The sequence below is a fragment of the Microplitis mediator genome, chromosome 1 (assembly GCF_029852145.1).
Source record: "Microplitis mediator isolate UGA2020A chromosome 1, iyMicMedi2.1, whole genome shotgun sequence".
In the NCBI taxonomy this organism is placed as follows: domain Eukaryota; kingdom Metazoa; phylum Arthropoda; class Insecta; order Hymenoptera; family Braconidae; genus Microplitis; species Microplitis mediator.
The window spans coordinates 15,741,029-15,761,545 of record NC_079969.1 but is presented as its reverse complement, the minus strand read 5'-3'; the positions used below and the strand labels follow the sequence as shown (position 1 = coordinate 15,761,545).

At 27.6% G+C, this 20,517-nt stretch overlaps 1 protein-coding gene across 1 annotated transcript; it reads left to right on the top strand.

Moving 5' to 3' along the window:
- Nucleotides 1-11,074: 11,074 nt before the first annotated feature.
- LOC130672359 (uncharacterized) lies at nt 11,075-19,691 on the top strand. Its single transcript, XM_057476905.1, has 6 exons — nt 11,075-11,360; nt 11,863-12,372; nt 13,181-13,226; nt 13,296-13,534; nt 13,709-15,961; nt 17,470-19,691. Exons 1-6 carry the CDS (start codon nt 11,225-11,227, stop codon nt 17,700-17,702), a joined length of 3,417 nt encoding a protein of 1,138 aa, XP_057332888.1. The 5' UTR covers nt 11,075-11,224; the 3' UTR covers nt 17,703-19,691.
- The last annotated feature ends 826 nt before the right edge of the window (nt 19,692-20,517 follow it).

The following is a 20,517-nucleotide window of genomic DNA, read 5'->3' as shown; positions in this document are numbered from 1 at the left end:
AGATCAAAAATCTATTCGTTACAAATTTTGTAGAACTTTGAAGTTGTAATTTTCTGAATGTTTACTCTTTCTGTCTGGATTCAAAAAATAAATTAAACATGTTTACTTTCAATCCTTATACGAACCGCACAATAAATACATGGATAGAATTCAAATTAACCTCCGATTATTCCCGGGAAAAATTAGACGGACGTTGGACATTTCACTATCGGGCATATCTAAAAGGTAATTTTGCTTGTTACAATGTATTGAATTCAATTTAATATCATCTGTTAGTTACGTAATTTTTTTTTTCTTTATTTTAAAGAGAACATTTGTCAAGAATTCGTATTTGATCGAACTAAGAATTTGGATTGTTACCCAGTACTAGCTCCTCCTATCAACAAAAAGGATCCATCTAATCAGGAAAATATGGTTGCTCTTATTGAGAATGCATCAAACGTAAAAGTCAAAAGGAAGAGGAGAATTTTAGGTGGTATTAGGCGAGTATACAATGAAAAAAATAATCGCTAGCTGCTAGCGATTTTTTTCTTTAGCATCTAGCGATTTTTAATCGTTAGCTGCAAGCGATTATTTCGCTAGCGGCTAGCGATTTTTTCTTTAGCAGCTAGCGATTAAAAATCGCTTGCTGGAAACGATTTTTTCTTTGGCAGGGAGCGATTAAAAATACTGTTTTTATCATTGAAATAAATTCATAAATATACATATTCATGTATATTTATACATATATATGAATATATATTTATATATTCATATATATATAAGTCTATATATATATATATATATATATATATATATATATATATATATATATATATAAGTCTATATATATATATATATATATAAGTATATATATATTGTAGTGGTTGGTATCTTAAACTAATATCACTTATACACTACAATGATAACACACTTATATTAGAAATAATAACACCCCAATTAACAGCAGTAAAAGAAAGCAAGAGCAATATATAGTTTATTGAGATACAATGTTTGCTGTTTAACTGTCAATATAAGACTGACTGACTTTTGTCGCGTATCTATAAAACAAGAGAAGAAGGCATTTGTTTTCTAGCTATTCAAATATTTAAAAGATCCGTTTCACATTTGTTACACTACCTCCTTCTCAATAAAATTATCGTCCCGATAAAATTTGTGTTGGAAGAATCGAACTTAATTGAAATTAAAACTATTTACAATCTTCGTTCGATTCCGCTATGGTCCCAACACACCCTATCTATCACCCTACAGGGAAAAAAACACCATAGCCCAAAAACAACCCTGTAGGCTAACGCAAAGATAATAAAAAAATAAAAAAAAAATAGTCTATAGTTTAATTGAGCTGAGAATTGATAATAATAAAAAAATAAAATATTCTGCTAAGAAGTTAATCGATACTCGTGACTCTATTTTCCTATTCAGCGAATCAAATAAATAAAATTTAAAATGTAACCCTCCTCTTGATTGAATAGACATTCAATGGGAATGGGATCAGGTACGGGATGGGAACAGGAACTCCTTCCTCTCCTCCTTGAAGGACTAGGAATGGACTCCTTCTCTCCTTCCCAATGAAATTGGAAATATTATCTGCACATAATAGAAAAAACAAAACGAGTATCTCCAACATCATATTAAATTTCATATTTAAACATATTTTATCATTACATTCTATTATTTATTAGTTGTTCATTATAAACTTTTAGTGTGATCAATTCAATAATTTTCGATCTTAAATGCTCAATGTTCTGCCGTTCGATTCATCCAGACCATTCTCCGATATGTCATCTATAGCTAACATATCAATGATACTGAATAACACACGTTGCAACGAATTTCATTTTTCTCCCTAAAAGCTCCTCGAAAACTCTCCAGGGCATCCATCTATCTCTCAGAAGTCGTGGCCATCAACAAAAGAGAAATGTCAACTGTGTCAACTCAGGATGGATCCCAAAGCTCCAGTCAAGTTGCTCTTAGCCATTGATAAGTCCTCAGAATCAAACTTTTGACCCTTGTTGAGCTCACTTAGATCAAAAGAAATATCCAGTCTCCGATCAATGACTGAGGAATCTCGGGAACCCCGCAACGATTAATCGTTCAGGGCCCACGGCCAGACTTCCCTTCAGCTAATATACTCAAACCCAGAATATTTCCAGTCCTTATAGAATCCCGGGAATCCCTTGAACAACGTTACCACCGAGATCGTTCAGAGCCCTAAGCCAGACTTCGTTCAGAATCTCGGGAACTCTTCAGCAACGTCTACAGTGTGGCTATTCAGGGTCCACTGCCAGACTTCTCCTAAGGACTATACCAGTCTTTAGCAGTCGTTCAGACATCTTCAATTCTATCAGTTTGCAAGATATCCTAGACTTACTAATTGACTACAGAATCCCGGGAACCCTTTACAACGTCTACACTGAGATCGTTCAGGGCCCCAGCCGGACTTCTGTTTTATTTCCTCTTATTGATCACAATATGGTATATGACGATTTACATGCATGATTTAATATTTTCATTTGGTATTTTTCTAATTTTATGAAGTACGTTATTTAGCCTTTTTTCAATTTCATAAGGACCCTCCCAATCGCATTGAAGTAAATAAATTTTTTAATTATTTCCGTTAGTATCGACTTTTCTTTTTTTTTTTTTAAATTTAACTCATGATAATAATCTCAGCAGTTTCATAAAACTTTCCTATTTATCCGTGTAAAACTTATTCATTGACTTGATAAAATACTTGAGGTATTATATAGCCCAGATAAAAATTTTCAAATATTACTATCTATACAAAATCGTTTATCTATCGTTCTTCATCATAGAATCATCAAATGTACCCGGTTTATTAATCATGTCAATCGATTACAAAACAAAAGAGCGGTTAGATGTCACGATATTTTTAGCTAATTTGTACTTCTTTTTTTTTTTAATTTTATCTAGCTATAATTGTAATTAAATAATGATACATCACCAAATTTATCCTTTCCCAATTGTATTTTGTCCACAAGTTCAATTTGAACTCCTCAATCAATTCTATGAAAATTTTTACCGTTTTTACTTTTTCCTGTTTTAAAAAAAAAATAAGATTATCCGTGGTTTGGTGTTTCGATCACTTTTATTTTATATTTTTATCACACGCGTAATTACTCAGACTCGCACTAACACAAATTGATAGAAATATTTTCACAACACTAATTCATTAATCACGAACTTTTTTTTTTTTTTATGTAGTACATCACACAAATAAATTCAAATATGCACTTTGACACCGATTAAGAAAAATATTTTCACAAAACTTAATTATTTAATCACTGACTTCGTTTAAATTATTACACGCACTTGAAATCTATATTATAAAATATATTCACAAATTTTAATTAATTCATCACCGTATTTATTTATATTACTACGTGAACTTTAACACTATAACATATATCCACAGAACTTTTTTTTTTTTTTAATTCATCACCGAATTTACTTATTTTACTACACGTACTTTAATAGAATAACACATATTCACAAAACTTATTCAATTCATCACTAAATTTATTTAAATTCACACGCACACTTTATCACAAATTAAAAAAAATATGTTTTCACTAAACTCGTTTAATTGATCACTGAATTTACGTCTTTTTTTTTTAATATCAAAAACACGATCGTTTCAAACTTTTGCCTTTCCCGTCGCGTCGCAATATTTTGACAGCTATTTTTATTTTATATTTGTAAATACACACGAAGGTTACGCGCACTTCTGACACAAAATTGTAGTGGTTGGTATCTTAAATTAATATCACTTATACACTACAATGATAACACACTTATATTAGAAATAATAACATCACAATTAACAGCAGTAAAAGAAAGCAAGAGCAATATATAGTTTATTGAGATACAATGTTTGCTGTTTAACTGTCAATATAAGACTGACTGACTTTTGTCGCGTATCTATAAAACAAGAGAAGAATGCATTTGTTTTCTAGCTATTCAAATATTTAAAAGATCAGTTTCACATTCGTTACAATATATATATATATATATATATATATATATATATATATATATATATATATATATATATATATATATATATTTATATATATGTATAAATATATATGAATATGTATATGTATGTATAACACTGTCTTTGATGACATTTTGTCATGAATAATACGGAGTTCGATGACATTTCCCGTCTTTGACGACAGTCGTCGAAATTTTTTCGAATTAACTCGGACTTTGGTGACAGTCACCGAAATTGAAAAAAATGAAGGATATTTTTTATCTCGGACTTCGGTGACTTGAGCATGTACGGATTATTTATGTGACTTTTTGTTCATAAGCACTTGGATTAATAGCTTATGTTAATGTTGATGAGTATGAAATCGTTTAATAACAATATTTATTGAAACTTAACAATCCATTAAATCTTATCTAACTAATTATAGCAATAAACCGTTTTTATCGTCTGCTAAAAAATTTTCTAAATGCGCGATACGATGTATGAGAGCATAGGTATTGATACGTATTTTCCAACTACTACAATATATTGTTATGATGTAATTGTTTGTGTAGCTTTCATCGAACTTATAATTTTACAAAAAAAAAATCAACAGGCTGAAACATTGTAAAAACATGTTGTAGTTTTTTTTCTATTAAAAACATTAATAAATTACAGTAATTCTAATATCCCTCTGTATTTTTTTGAGCCATATTTTCATAATAATATACGAAATACTAGGGCTTTTTCAAGCACGATGGTTTAAGATATGCAACATTCTACAAGAATATTATTCATGGATAAATCTCTTTTGATTGAATAGTTCAGTACATAACTAGAAGTACCACAAATAACCTAGTTGCATGAAATAAACTTCGAATATGGTTTTTGAAACCCAATCCAGACTATAAAGATGAAAATTTTTTGTGACAAATGCTGCATGTTTATGAACACATTCATAAAAATATAACCATCTTTAACATTTTTTAGTATTATACCGTGACTTGGGCGACTTTGTATCTGAAAATTACTTGCAATATATATCTGACTTCAGAGACATATTTGTATATCATACACTAACTTTGTATATCATACACTAACTTTGGTGAATTTGTACCTCAGTATTACTAGCGATATATATCTGACTTTGGAGACATATTTTTATATCATACTCTGACTTTGGTGACTTTGTATCTCAATATTACGTGTGGGGTATATCGGAATTTGGGAACATATTTTTATATCACACTCTGATTTTGGCGACATTTTTTAGTATTGCAATCCAATTTTGGTGACTTTTTATTGGAGTATTACTTGTAATATATATCTGAGTTCGGGGACATATTTTCATATCATACTCTGACTTTGGCGACTTCAAATTGTCGTGATAAGTACAATACATATGTATTTTAGTTTGACATTTTTTAGTATTATACTCTGACTTTGGTGATCTTGTATCCCAGTATTACTTGTGATATAGATCTGAGTTCGGAGACATATTTTCACATCACACTCTGACTTTGGCGACTACAAATGGTCGCGATCAGTACAATACGTATATATTCGAGTTTGAAGACATTTTTTAGTATTATAGTCTGACTGTGGTGACTTAGTAGATCAAAAATCGGGTATTTTGTCGCGGATATTATATCGTCGGGTCAAGTGTTACGCAGCCCTGTAGTTATATAGCATGAAGACAATATTGGATTATAGTAAAATTTACCGATAACATAGAAAATACTCATATTCAACGAGCAAAATTTACAATGCACATTGTAAACTTGAAAAAGCAGAAGACTTTATATTTTATCGAATATTTTTAGTAACTGCATCGTAATTGATACTGTTGTATTATGATAGTTACTAAAATACTCGTAAAATATACACTAGTAGGGTGTTTCAAAAAAAAAAATAATTTTTTTTTTATGGTACCCAAAAATTGATGGTATAACAAAAAATAAAAACTTTGGTACAAATCCGAGCTCTTAATAATAATATTAACGTTTGCCTCAATCCATTTTTCTATTTTCCATTTAAATAACATGGGAAAAAAAATTTTTTTTTTTTTAGAATTTTCTAGCTTACGTACCACTCAACGGTTTTTTATGCACCATAAATATTTTTGTAGAAAATTAAACGCTCTACAAAAAAAGGCTCTTATCATATTTCGATAAATCCCACTGTTCAAAAGTTATTTAAGTTTCAATTCAAATTTAAAGTAAATTTCGAGATCTTGTCACTTTTCCGGCGACACTATCAGTCTCATCACAAAATGACATAGATTTTTTTTTGTAGTTAATTCTATTCCTTACAAATTACAACGAATAAAGTTTTTCGGAATTCCGGATTGTTTTCAAGTTATTTTCATTATAATATCAAAAGCTCTTAAAATAATAGATTTCTGATTGATTTTAAGAGCTTGACATTGGAATGAAAACAACTTGAAAACAATGCAGAATTTCGAAAACCTACATTGTAATAATTTGTAAGAAATAAAATTATCTACAAAATAGTTTCCACGACATTTTTTGATAAGACTGATAATTTCGCCAGAAAAGTAAAAAAATTTCAAAATTTACAATAAATTTGACTTAAAGCTCAAATAACTTTTGACCAATGGGATTTATCAAAAATTGATATGAGACTTTTTTGTAAAGCGTTTAATTTTCTACGAAAACATTTATTGTGCATAAAAATCTGTTGATTGGTTTTTGAGCTAGAAAATTAAAAAAAAAAAAATTTTTTTTCCCGTGTTATGTAAATGGAAAACAGAAAAATGGATTGAGATAAACCTTCATATTATTATTAAGAGCTCGAATTTGTACCAAAATTTTAATTTTTAGTTATACTTTTAATTTTTGGATACCTTAAAAAAAATTGTTTTCTTTTTTTTTAAAAAAACACCCGAATACACTAGTCACAAAAATTAAGATACTAGTCACAAAAAAAAAGCAAATTACAGATCTAAGTTTCTAGTTTTCAGATCTGAACTTCAATCAATAACTCAAGACTTATGAGCCTCAGACTCAGGAACCTGAAAAAGTTCCGGGCCTCGTTTCTAAAGGCGCTATCGTAATGTTTGTAAGCGTCGTTCACTGATAACTTAATCGTTATAGTATTTTCATGCACCCGGCAAACTTTCTGACTCTGTCAACAGATTTTTCGTTTAAGGAAGACCACTAGTGTAAAATTAAAAAAAAATCAATTATTTATTGGCATAATTTGAAGACAAAACATTCGATAAATTTCATTAGAGTTACAGTTTCTTTTATTAATGTTTCTACGCACCATGAACCTCCAGCTTTCCGAACGAATCAAAAATTTTTTTCAGATGATCACACTAGTGGTCGCTCTCTAGTTATTTAAATCGAAATTTAGATGAAACTATAAAGCTTACGTAAAGATTCATCATAATCTTTAATCATAATCTCTAATTAATCAAAATTTGGATGGACTACAAAAAGTTTATCATTTTTTGATAATTAGTAATACTTTGTAGGAAATGAAATTGTCTACAAAAAAGGTCCCATGATATTTTGAAATAGGTCTGATAGTTTCGCCGGAAAAGTAAAAAGATCCCAAAATTCAATATGAATTCGACTTCAACCTCAAACAACTTTTGAACAAATAGATTTATCAACAAATGATAAGGAACTTTTTTTCTAGAGCATTCAATTACCTACAAAAATATGCCTGCCAATCATTCCTATGACGCATTGTAAGCAACTCATAAAAATCAGAAGACGTAAAAAAATTTTTTTCCATGTTATTCTTATGGAAAATAGAAAAGTGCGATGAGGAACCTCTTAATATTAATATTAAGAGCTCTAATTTTCACAGTCGTCTTTTTTTATCTAAATGAAACTTTTGAACCGGTTTTCGAGAAAAAAAAAATTTGTAATTCTTTGGATCACCCTAGTATAAACACTAGGATATACTGGCATATAAACTAGGCCGAAGAAAGAAAAATCAACTATTTTTTTTTTTTTTTTTTTAGGGACACATTTCAAAAATCTAATAGGATAAAAAAGTTGCATGTTTATTATAATAATAAGTACTACCTTATTGTAATTTACTATTTTCCACTTAAATAACACAGGGAAATATTTTTTTAAATTTGGAATTTTGTAATTCATTAGCTAATTACTGTACTCGACAGACCAATACATATTCGTGTTGAAAATTGAAAGCTCTACAAAAAGGTCTCTTATAATTTTTCGATAATTTTTCAAATGTCATTCAACGCCAAATTTTAATTCATGGCAAATTCCAGTATTATTTGACATTCCCGATAAAAATTTCTGTTTTATTACGAAATGTCGTAGGATTTGTTTCCCGATAAAATTTTCAAAATGCAAGTAACGTAATTTTCAAGTGATCAATATTTACAAAAGTATAGTGTAAAAACCTTGTAATAAAAAATGCATATAGTATTATAAATACGTAAATAAATGAAAAATCTGTTATTTTCGGTTTTAAAACTGGTCAGCAATGGTCAGAATATGATTTTCATCAAGAAATTGACGTGAAATTGAAATGCAAAGAACTAAAAAGTATTTCCGGATTTTAAAAACTTGGTGAAAGATAATTTATTGGAAATAAAATGGTCCCCAAAAAAACTCCTAAAATATTTTGAAATAAAACTGGTATTTTCGTCGGATCTGTTGAATAATACTGAAATTTACCATGAATTAAAATTTGGTGTTGAATGACTTTTGATTGAATTTATTAAAAAATTATAAAGGAACTCTTTTGTAGAGTTTTTAATGTTCAATAAGAATATGTATCGACGTTTCTGGTACAATAATTTACTGACGAGTTATAAAATTTTAAATTAAAAAAAAATTTTTTTATTGTTTAAATGGGGACTAGAATATGGCAATAAGGAAGTACTTAATATTTATAATAAGAGCTTTAGTTTCAACGGGAGTCCTTAATTATCCTATTGAAACTTTTGAGTGCGTATCCTTGAATAAAAAAATAACAGTATAATATATGTGGCGAATTTAACTATATTTTCTGATGCATTTTTTTTTTTTTTATATTAAAAAATATAATATTCATCATATACGAGTTCGTATATGTTAAGCATATATAAAATATATATGTCAATCATATACAAAAAATATATTTTTATCATATATTCTTGTCCTATACGAAAAATTTAGTCTGCCCTGGTGGAATTTTTTCGGACGTTTCTCTGAAAAGCTCTGAAAAAGTCTTTAGAACTTTGAGTAAAACTTTAGAACTTTAGAACTGAATTTTTCAGAGAAAATTCCAAAAAATTTCCACGAGGGTGATCATATATAAAAACATATATTTTTATTGCGTATGGAAAAAAAACTTTCTTATTCGTATGACCAACTCAAATTAAATTAGATCTAAATTTTAATATACTCTTTAAATTGCAGCCAAAATTTTCAACATTAGTTAATTTGATGCGAATATGCATACCTATATACATATACATACACCGAATAAAATATCTGCTTAAATATAACAAAGAAAATATTTAGTGCCATATACAATATAAATTATATGCTACCATATATTTCATTTCATATAAAAATTTTATATTTTTTGAATATAAAACGAAATATATCAATACAATATATTATAAGGTAAATGTAAATGTAAATATAGCTTAATATAAAAAGCATGTAAGTTACATATATGGAATACATGTATTTACTACTGTATATAATTTTATTTTAAATCGGCGACAATCTCTATATGATTTTTTATAGTCTGACTTCGAAGATTATGAAATCGTAGTCGTGATTTTCATATATTTTTGTATTTGAGTACATTCCTTTAAGCTCCCATTCTAGAAAATTGAATGTATGATTCAATTTTTATTTAACCGAAAACTCAATATTTTTTAACTCAGATACTTTAATTTTGAGTTCAAGATAAGAAGAGGTTGGTAATTGTTTCCTGACTTATTCAAAAAATATTATTTTTGAAATAAAATCAAGTAAGTATATTTAAAACTTTCATTATTTTTGAGAAAACTTTTTCTTATTTTTGAGAAAAAAGTTTTGAACAAGTTTAAGAATAAAAAGAATCAACTGTAATAGTTAATTACTCTGTGAATAAACTTAGGATTTAACTGCTATTGATTTCCTAAAAAATCATGATTTACAAAATGATCGTTTTTATTGCGTAACTCAAATTATATCACCAAAAATGTTCTTTTCCTGTTATTTCAACAACTCGTTCCTTTAGAAGAACTAAGAAAGGTTACAGGGATTGTTTGGATATTCTTTGAAGTTCTGAAAACAAATTTTAAAAACTATTTTAATTTCATTGAAATTTATTTATCTTTACTTAATAAAAATAACCTTTAGTCTATAAGAAATCCTTGTGAATGAGAATATCAATTTTTATTTTCAATAAATTTTTAGCTGAAAAATTATTTTTCTTGGTCAAATTTTTAGTAAGATACCAAATTTTGTTTGAATATTTCCTTATTTCATTTTATTATATAGAGTACTCCAAGAAAACTATTAATTTTGTTTGATAAGATTTAATGGTATCTGAAAAATTTGAGCTGTTTTCCTCGATTAAGTTATGGAAAATTTAAAAATCTCTTGTTGCTATTATGTTATTTTCATTGTGAACGTCAACATAATATTTATTTTTTATTTGCGTAGAAAGTAAAAAACATTGCAGTGTTAAGCAAATCCAGTTAAATAAGTTAAAATTTTTTGTTGTATCATTAAATTCAGTTTAATTTATTAACACTCGTGATATATGTATCACCCATAAATTTATTCAGAATTATGACGAATTAATTGCTTGTTTTGGCATGCACAAAAACTTTTTAAAAATTTCAATAAATTTATAAATTTAAAAAGCATATCATTATTTATTGTCGAATTAACCAACAATTGAGTAACATATTTTTTTTAGAACAGGCTTCAATGAAAACTTTCATGTAAATCAGATTGGTGCTTCAGTAGAAAGTCGGTTAAATAGATATCTCAGTTCATATTTGTAATAATATCCACTAGATGTCGCACTATTCTCTGTCCATTTTTAATTTCACTTTATCGACATTTCACCTTCTATCTGCATATTGATTGCTGTTAATGGAATAGTCACAGCCATTTTCATACTAGAAGCTTTTTTGTAAAGTATGTCGAGTACGACAACTGCGTTGTTGATAAATAAAAATTAATTATTACTTCTGGCAAGGTTTAATTATACTTATATTGATTATTAATAATGTATTCCTTAATACGTGATGAAAATAATATATTTCATGTTACTTTAAAAAAGAAATGTAAAAAAAGAAAGCATTCATACAGTTTCGAAGATTCAGATGGAAATTTTATATCAGGACGCTTAGAATGTTCTAACGGTAATCGTAGACGTACTTTATTATAAGTAATAGATTTTTTAACATTAAATATTTTATCATTATTTTTTTAAAATTATTAAATAATAAAATGTAGAAAATTTGCTGATTTATCTATAAAATAATTAAAATATATGTGAAAAAGAACAAAAATAAAAATAAGTATAAAATTCTTAAGGGTTATATTTCTGTTGAGGATAGTTCATGTGAACGGGATGTATGGCGGACTTAAAACTAGAGATGCCATCAATAATACTGTTCACTGATGAAATACACAAAATTTTGTTTTTGAATTTTTTAATTTTAGCTTTCTTTATACACTTTTAATTATTTAGCAATTTCAATCAATTCATTTATTTTGACAAGAGCTCTGATTATTTACTTAAGACATAAATTTATAACCAATTAGCATCAAGAGATGCATTATGTATCATCAGTATATTAGAAAATTACAATGTCACCTTGTATTTCGATGCAATAACTCATTTATTTTATATTATTACAGATGATATAGAATCTTTACGTTCGATACAAAAAAATCTTACATCAAAAGTTCCTAAAGTTGAAGTCACTCAAACATTACCTAGCCCATCACACAAAAAAAAACTTAAAAATATAATTATATTAGAAAACACAAAATTACAAAATACGAAAAAAATTCATATAATTGAAAACAGTCTCAAACATTCCATTAAAAACAGCGATGGGAAAAATTTATTTCACGATTCGCCAAGATTAATAACAAGTACACCAAATACTTCAGGCACATTGACATCTAGCTTGAAATTAAACACAACCCATACATCAAGCACAGCAATAAATTTATCTCTTATGGAATCTGAATCAATATCTCAAATTAATGGAATTGATAGTGTATTGGCAAAAAATGATTCTCAGATCATATTAGTTAATGAATCAGAACAGTTATCAACTTCTCTCGATCCTTATTTAAATGATGGCGGAAATTTATCATTTGAACAATCTCTTACAAATTTAAATAACGATAACTTTATTGGTAATTACTTATGGCTGATTTACTTATTTTCCACTGAAATATATAACAATTCTTCTTTTTATCATATTTGAATGAACTGTTAAATTCTACAATTACATAAAATGTTTTTTATCATAAAGACATTTATTACTGATAAGTTTATGACTACTTATTCTAAACCATAAAAATTGTTATTGAAATTTCCTAGTACTGATTTTGCAAGCTGCTCACTAATTAGCAGGCTGATAAAATTTCTAGAATTTACTGAAAATTATATTCTATTAACTCAAATAAGTACGTATACTGTAAAAATACTTACGTTAAATTTTTTTCCACTCAAATCTTACACCAAAATAAATATGTATTTGTTGTTACTGAATTGTTCTCCATTGTCTATACATTCGAAATTATTCAATAATTACAATCGGTTAGAGTATTTACTAATAATGAAAACATTTTAATACTTCTGGTTGCAAATATTAAATAAACTATAAATTACAGTAATATTGCCTGTAATTTTTTTTGTTTAGTTTTACCCTTCTAAACATCAGTATCAGTAACTTTTTTTTTGTAAATATTTTGAAATAATTATTAGGACCGTAATTATTTCCATAATTATTGTTTTTTTTGCAATGTGGAGTGATTTAACTTCGAAAAGACGACATTTACCATGAATTTATTTATCTGTCTACCAATAAGTAAATTAAATATCTTGAAAACAAAATATAATGGAAATTTAATGCAAAATTTTTATGATAATAGAATAAGTAGAGTTGTAGAATTCTGTCATTGCCTTTTAAATGTAAATTCAGAAAGATTTTTTTTCTAGGTATAGTTGAGAAGTACAATCTAACAGATCAAAATAATTTTGATAGGTATGATACATTAGTTATCTTTATTTTTTTGTTATATTCAACACTTAGTTAATTTATTTTAAATACTAGGATATTTCTAAATTCTCAAGTTCTTGATTTATCCGAAACCGAGTTAGAACTATTAAAAACTATTGATAGTGAAATTTCAATAGATGTTTGTTTAGAAAATGTGGAAAAAATTGAGGAAGTATCAACTGAAATGGATTTTAGTAAAAAACAGGTTATGAAGACAAATGATGAACAGTTGATTTTAAATAAAGAAGCTTCAGAAAATCTAATGCCTACTGAAGTTGATAAGGAAGTGAACGGTAATATGATAAGTCTTATAAGTTATAGTTTAAATTTATTATTTCTAGTATATTTTTAACCAATGTAAGACGTGCTCTTTTATCAAGAGTTAAAAAAAAATTGAATCTCGTTCTTTAAATAAATAAAATTATCTCTATCTTGTATATCCTTATCATAAATATTACTTTCAATAGATTCGGATCCTAGTTATGCACCTGATAATGATTCCAATGTTTTTATTGATGAGAATCTCTACGAAAATAATGAACCCGGAGAAACTACTAGCAAAAAAAATGATGTTACAATAGTAATTCGAGAAAATATCATATCTCAAGGATTTGATGTATCTTTGCCTATTCGACACGTTCCCTCATCATCGAAAGTATCTGAATTAGAACATAATCCAAGTGACGGTGGTCTTAATGAAGAGAGATCTGTCGGTCAGATATTTAATGACAAAAATGGCACTAATGACACAGAAAAAAATGCAGGACGTAATTCTGAAGACGTCGATAAATCCTCTAAAATCTCTGAAATACCAGAGCAATTGGAAAATACTGATAAGAAAATTTTAGTTAAGCCGTCCAACTCAGGGAGTAAAGTTCATGCGTGTTTATACTGCATGAAACTACAAACACGATTACCCAGGCACTTAGAATTGATTCACCCACTGGAAAAAGATGTTAGAGCTTTCCTTGCGTACCCTCGAAAAAGTTCAATTAGACATGAATTAATTGCGACGATTCGGAACAATGGTGATTATATATATAATAGTAATTTAGAAGGTGAATCACTTCGTAATCGGATTGTGTCTAGGCGGCCTAATGTGTCAAATCCCAAAGATCCAAGTGAGTTTATGTTTTGCCCTAGCTGTCAGGTGTCAGTTCGTGAAAAAACTCTTTCAGCTCACTTCAAATACTGTACCGGACAAAATGGAAAAAAACGCAGAGTCATTAAAAAACTGGCAAAAATATATGATAATGATTTACATCCTGAAGCATGTAAAAAGTTACGCAATCTTATTGTTTGCATGCATGTCGACGATGTTTCAAAAACTTTAAAATTCGACACTCTATTGATACGATTTGGAAATACGCTTTGTGAAAAGTACAAACAAGATCAGCAAAATGAACTGATTCGGAATCGACTTAGACTCCTTTCAAAGCTACTTGTAACGACACAAAAAATTGAAAAACATACATTCGAAAAAAATAATCTTGGTAAATCTTTTATTTTCACTCCAAAAATAAAAAACATGACTTGTTTATTTCACCCACAACATATAAATACTTGCATAAAAGCAGTTCATCTCATGGCTGGAGGAAATGATAAAAATTACGATATGAAATCTCCGTCGGTTGCATCTTTAATCGGGACTTTGTTAAAACAGCTTGGAAATTTTTTGAAATGTGAAAATATCATGAGTAATTTGAAGAACAAAAATGAAGAGATTGATGACTTTCTGTTGGTTGTGGAAAGAAAGTGGGCAGACGTTATAAATAAAAACGTTCAAGAAGCGCAAATTAAAAAGAAGAGACAAAAAAAAATAATTCTACCCACGACAGACGATATTAACAAACTAATGGATCATTTACTAAATCAACAAATGTTAGCTTATAATTCTCTTAAAGAACAGTTTTCAACTGAAAATTATCTTTTGTTGGCTGAAACAACACTCATGATTGTTCAAATGTTTAACCGGAGAAGGGCAGGTGAGATGGAACGGGTTCTATGGGAAGATTTTAAACTGTATAATAGTCTCAAGCAAGATCGATTCAAAGAAATTATGGAAAGTATCTCTGCCCAGGCCAGAGAGTTCTGTAATAAATACGTAAGATTTTCAATCCGAGGCAAGCGTGGAAGAGATGTTACAGTTCTATTAGATGAGACTATGTTTAGTGCAATTGAAATGTTAGAAAAAAACAGATTGAAAGCTGGAATCCGTCAAAATAACCCGTATATCTTTGGGATACCTGGAAATTCCGACGATAAATATTGTTATTTACGAGCTTGTGTACTGATGCGTAAGTATTCAAAGCAATGTGGAGCTCAAAATCCTGGGTCTTTACGTGGAACAACATTACGAAAACACATTGCTACCTATTTAGTAAACCATAATGCAGCTAATATTGATCGTACTAAATTGGCTAACCATCTAGGCCATAACATGGGCATACATGAAAATTACTACCACCTTGTCAATGTTGCTGAAGAAATTTGTCAACTACCGAGAGTGTTAGAAAGTGCTTGTGGCGCAAAACATTCTAAAGACAAAAATCACGATTCATCTGATGATTCTGATTCGAACTCTGAAGATGAACAATCAGAAGCTGATAATTATGAGCTGTTTCAAAAAAATAGTCTCATGGCAAATTCATCTATTAATGCCGGCGAAGTATCATGTTCTAATTCTCCAAAAACTTTAAGTGGAGTTTCATTAGACAAAGGTATAAAATCCATTCATTAGACATGTCAAATTTTTTATGTATTTTTCTCTAGTATTTCGAAGTTAAAAAGTTCATTTTTTATTATCTTAAATAAAAGTATACTAGGGTGTTTCAGAAAAAACAAATTTGTTTTGGTATTCGAAAATAGTAAGTATATTTGAAAATACAAATTTTAGTGCCAATCCGAGTGCCAATCCTTAATAATGATACTAAGGTTTGCCTCCATATATTTTTCTATTTTCCATTTGAATAACACGGAAAAAAAATTTTTTTTTTTTAATTTTCTAGCTTAAAGACCACTCAACGGATTTTTATGGGCAATCAATATTTTTGTAGGAAATTGAACGCTCTACAAAAAATGACATTATTTTTGGATAAATCCAACTGTTCGGAAATTATTTAAGCTTAAAGTCAAATTTATAGTAAATTTTGAAATCTTTTCACTTTTCCGACGAAACTATCTGTCTCATCACAAAATCTCATAGAAATTTTTTTATAGATAATTTTATTTCTTACAAATTACAACTAATAAAGTTTTTCGAAATTTCGCATAGTTTTCAAGTTATTTCCATTTCAATATCAAGCTCTTAAAATCAATCAGAAATCGATTTTTTTAAAAGCTTGATATGGAAATAAAAATAACTTGAAAACAATGCAGAATTTCGGAAAATTTTATTTGCAATAATTTGTAAAGAATAAAATTATCTACAAAAAACATTCTATGATATATTGTGATAGGACTGATAGTTTCGCCGGAAAAGTCAAAGGATCTCAAAATTTACTATAAATTCGACTTTAAGCTCAAATAATTTTTGAACAGTTGGAATTATAAAAAAATGATAAAAAACATTTCTTGTAGAGCGTTCAATATCCTACAAATTGTTTATTGTGCATAAAACTTCGTTGATCGGTTTTTGAGCTAGGAAATCCAAAAAAATAAAAAAAAAAATTTTCCCGTGATATTTAAATGGAAAATAGAAAAATGGAGGGAGGTAAACCTTGATATTATTATTAAAAAGAGCTCGAAGTGGTACAAAATTTTAATTTTTTGTTATACTTTCAATTTTTGGAAACCATAAAAAAAAATTTGTTTTTTTCGTATTTTTTTTTTTAAACACCCCAATGTATACTTATGTAGTTGAGTTGATTAGTCTTTTTTTAGTTGTGAACTGTACCATCTGAATTATTCAAAATACTTTTATAATGATCTTGCATAGTCAACACTTGTGTAAAAACTGAAAATAAGTTATTTTGTTATTGTGAAAATTATATAAATAACAAAAAGATAGTTTTAAATAATTCTTGTTTTTTAATATCGCTTTTCATGTTCATATTCAGTTGATTTTTCACATGATATTCTTTGTACTACTAATTACGATAAATGTAGATACTCATAAACAATGAAACACAATTTCATTCTAAAAACAATTATGATTAGAAAAAGTGTTAGTTATTAATAATCGATAATAGGCTAAAACAAAAATTTGATTGAAATTCTTTTTATTTAGATTTGGATGAATCAATAAAAACTTCGTGCAGAAGGCAAAAATGGAATGAGCGCCACATCGATGCGATGCTGAATCATTTTAAAGACGAAATAAAAGATGGACGCTATCCAAACAATAAAAAAATGATGAAAGTATGCTCTATTGAGCCACTATTAAAAAACCGCTCAATTCCAGCCATGAGAACATGGTTTTCAAATTACTATAAGAAAATAAAGCCAAAAAAAGCAGAGTGATTTTGATATTTGATATTATTCGCAAGTTATTTTGAAAATTATTTAGTGAATAGAAATAGAGGAGTGTTGTGATAATGAGTCAATCGCTCTTAGGTTAGTTATATTGTAGAAGCAAATGTTTCTTAACTTTTGATAATGCTAGTTCGTTTGTTTACGATAGGATGAGTAGTCAAATCCGAACAGTGCAATGATACTTAAATATTTAAAAACGAAAAAAAAAACTTTGTAGTCTTAAAATAAGTGATTATTTTAAGTACCAGCTCCGAAATATTTGATAGTCAATTATATTTAAGTTCAGCGCTGAATTATTGATAAGTCATTATGATTATCTTCTTCTCTTTATATTATGTTTTTTAAAAACAAAATTTCTATTTAATTGTTACTAGCATTAAGGTGTTTACTGATTATGATTCGCTTAAATTATAGACATTTTTATATCATTCAATGCGTACGTAGCATGAAGCTTATTGATGAAAAAAAAAATTGTTATCAATAATTAACATAGATATACTTGCAAAAAATGTTCAATTTTATTTGCTAGGATTTTTGACAAATCCAATTTTTTTTTGTTTTTTTTTTTTTTTGTTTATTGAAATGTGAATTGCAGAACTATTTTTACAATTCAAAAACTATAAATGATTAATATGTCAGAATTATTTTGCTCACCATATTTTTTTTTTTTTTCGTTAATTTATGAAATAACTACATGATTATGATATATAGTATTTCATATTCTGCTTGGGTAGAAAAACGATCGTAATATTTAGAATACTATCATTTATCAGAGAACATATTTACATGATTATACTTCAGTTTGCCTCGAAAAGTTGATAATAAATCTATTTTGTATTTTAAACGATGCATCCACAAATTGCAGATTAATAAAAAAAAGAGTATTTGACCACAGAGAATAGAATAATCTTATTAAATTGAAAAGAATGATACTACTAAAATCTTCACAGTTTTTAAGGTGCAAAAGTTGAAAATAAACAGTTTTCGAGACGTATAAGTAAAAAGTTACGTCATAACAATTTCCGTTTTAAATTGTCAATATTTTTTGTTTTGGGTGAACGGAAAAGTAATATTTCTACTAATTTTCTATTTATAATGTTGATTGTATGTAATCAATTACTTTAATTTAACTTTTTTCTTATTTTAATAATGATATAACGATTAATTTTCAATAAATAAAATTTCTCTGGTAATTAAGCATTATTAGTTAATTTCTGGTTCTAGAATATATAAGATTTTATACTTTTATGTTTATGCAATTACACAATGATACTTATATTCAGATGCATCTGTATTTTGTTGAAATAAACACTTTTCTTTAAGTACGAACGTTATACTGCCATACATCAATGTGATAAACAATTCGTTTCTATCTTATCTTAATAAATACGATTAGATGTTAATATTAAGACATTACTCTACCATCAAGAAAATAATTTTTGTTGCGAAATTTATTTGTCTTAACTTTGAAAATGATTATTTTTGCTACAAACCGATAAAAAATAATTAATAATAATAATTAACACAGAACTGTATTTTATTAAATTTGTGATTAATTTTTCCGAACTCAAACTCATATCAGTTCATGGAATCGCGGATTCAGTGATGTTGGGAAGTCAGCAAAATTACAAACTTTTATGTACTTTTCATAATATTGTTTTATTATAACGAACGTTAATTTGGAGACTACGCTGTGATTAATACAGTGAAATTTTCTACGATAATTACGGCATATGGTCGCTACAATTTACGTTTCAATTAGAAGTCTTAGAAGTTAAGTCAATATTACATGCCAACTTCTTAATAAGGATCATTTGCTCATCAGAAGTTAAGAATAACTAGGAAATAATAATTTTGAGGAATTTAATAAAATTTGAAGCCACTTATTTAAGGGAATTTTATCATATTTCACTGCTAAAAAAAATGACTTTTTGAAATAGTATAATAATTTTGTAAAGCTCTGTACGATGTCTAAAATTAAAAAATTACGTAAGATCATATAAAACATAAAAATATTTTAAATACATGAAAATGAAAATATATTGCATCGCAATATATTATTATTTTGCTATCATATTTCGGATGGCAAAAACAGGATTACCTGAAATTTGTGAAAGCATACAGATAATTAAAACGATTATAATATAAACGATCGGAAAAATTGTCATATAGATGTCATTTAAGTCCTTAAGTTGATTGGCATCCAATATAAGTATATCGTCAGCACTGATTCATTGAAGTGGTTTAATGACCGGTAAGTAGTTTAGACTTAGCGCCTGGATGTCAGGGTTGAATACAGTTGACATCAAGATTTTCCATTAAATAAAGAGACAAATTATCGGTTTTAACAACTAATTTCAGTCTAAGAACTTTAAAGATATTAATTCGTGAAGACCTATGAGTTTTTCACAAATAGATTTAAAAAAAAATATTTGCAATAAGTGTACAGTATGTATAATTTGATAAATTTTGTTAAAATTTAATCAGCAGTTCAACATTTTACATTGAGGCTTTATTCAATAATTTTTAGCGGATGCTGCAAATTGAATATAGATCTCCAGTAATCCTTTAATGAAAATATCTCTTGCAATAAAAAATATTGAGAAAGAATGCAAATTTATATACAAGAGTTGTCCGTTTGGAACGATTATTTTTTCTTTCACTCTCACTTAAAAATTGCTGTAGACATTGAAAAAAAAATTCCCTGAAAGTTTTAGCTCTCAATTTTAATTTCAAGTATTTTCCATTTCATTTTGAAGTTTTACCCTTTATAATACACTCTCTAAAAATGAATTAGTGAAAT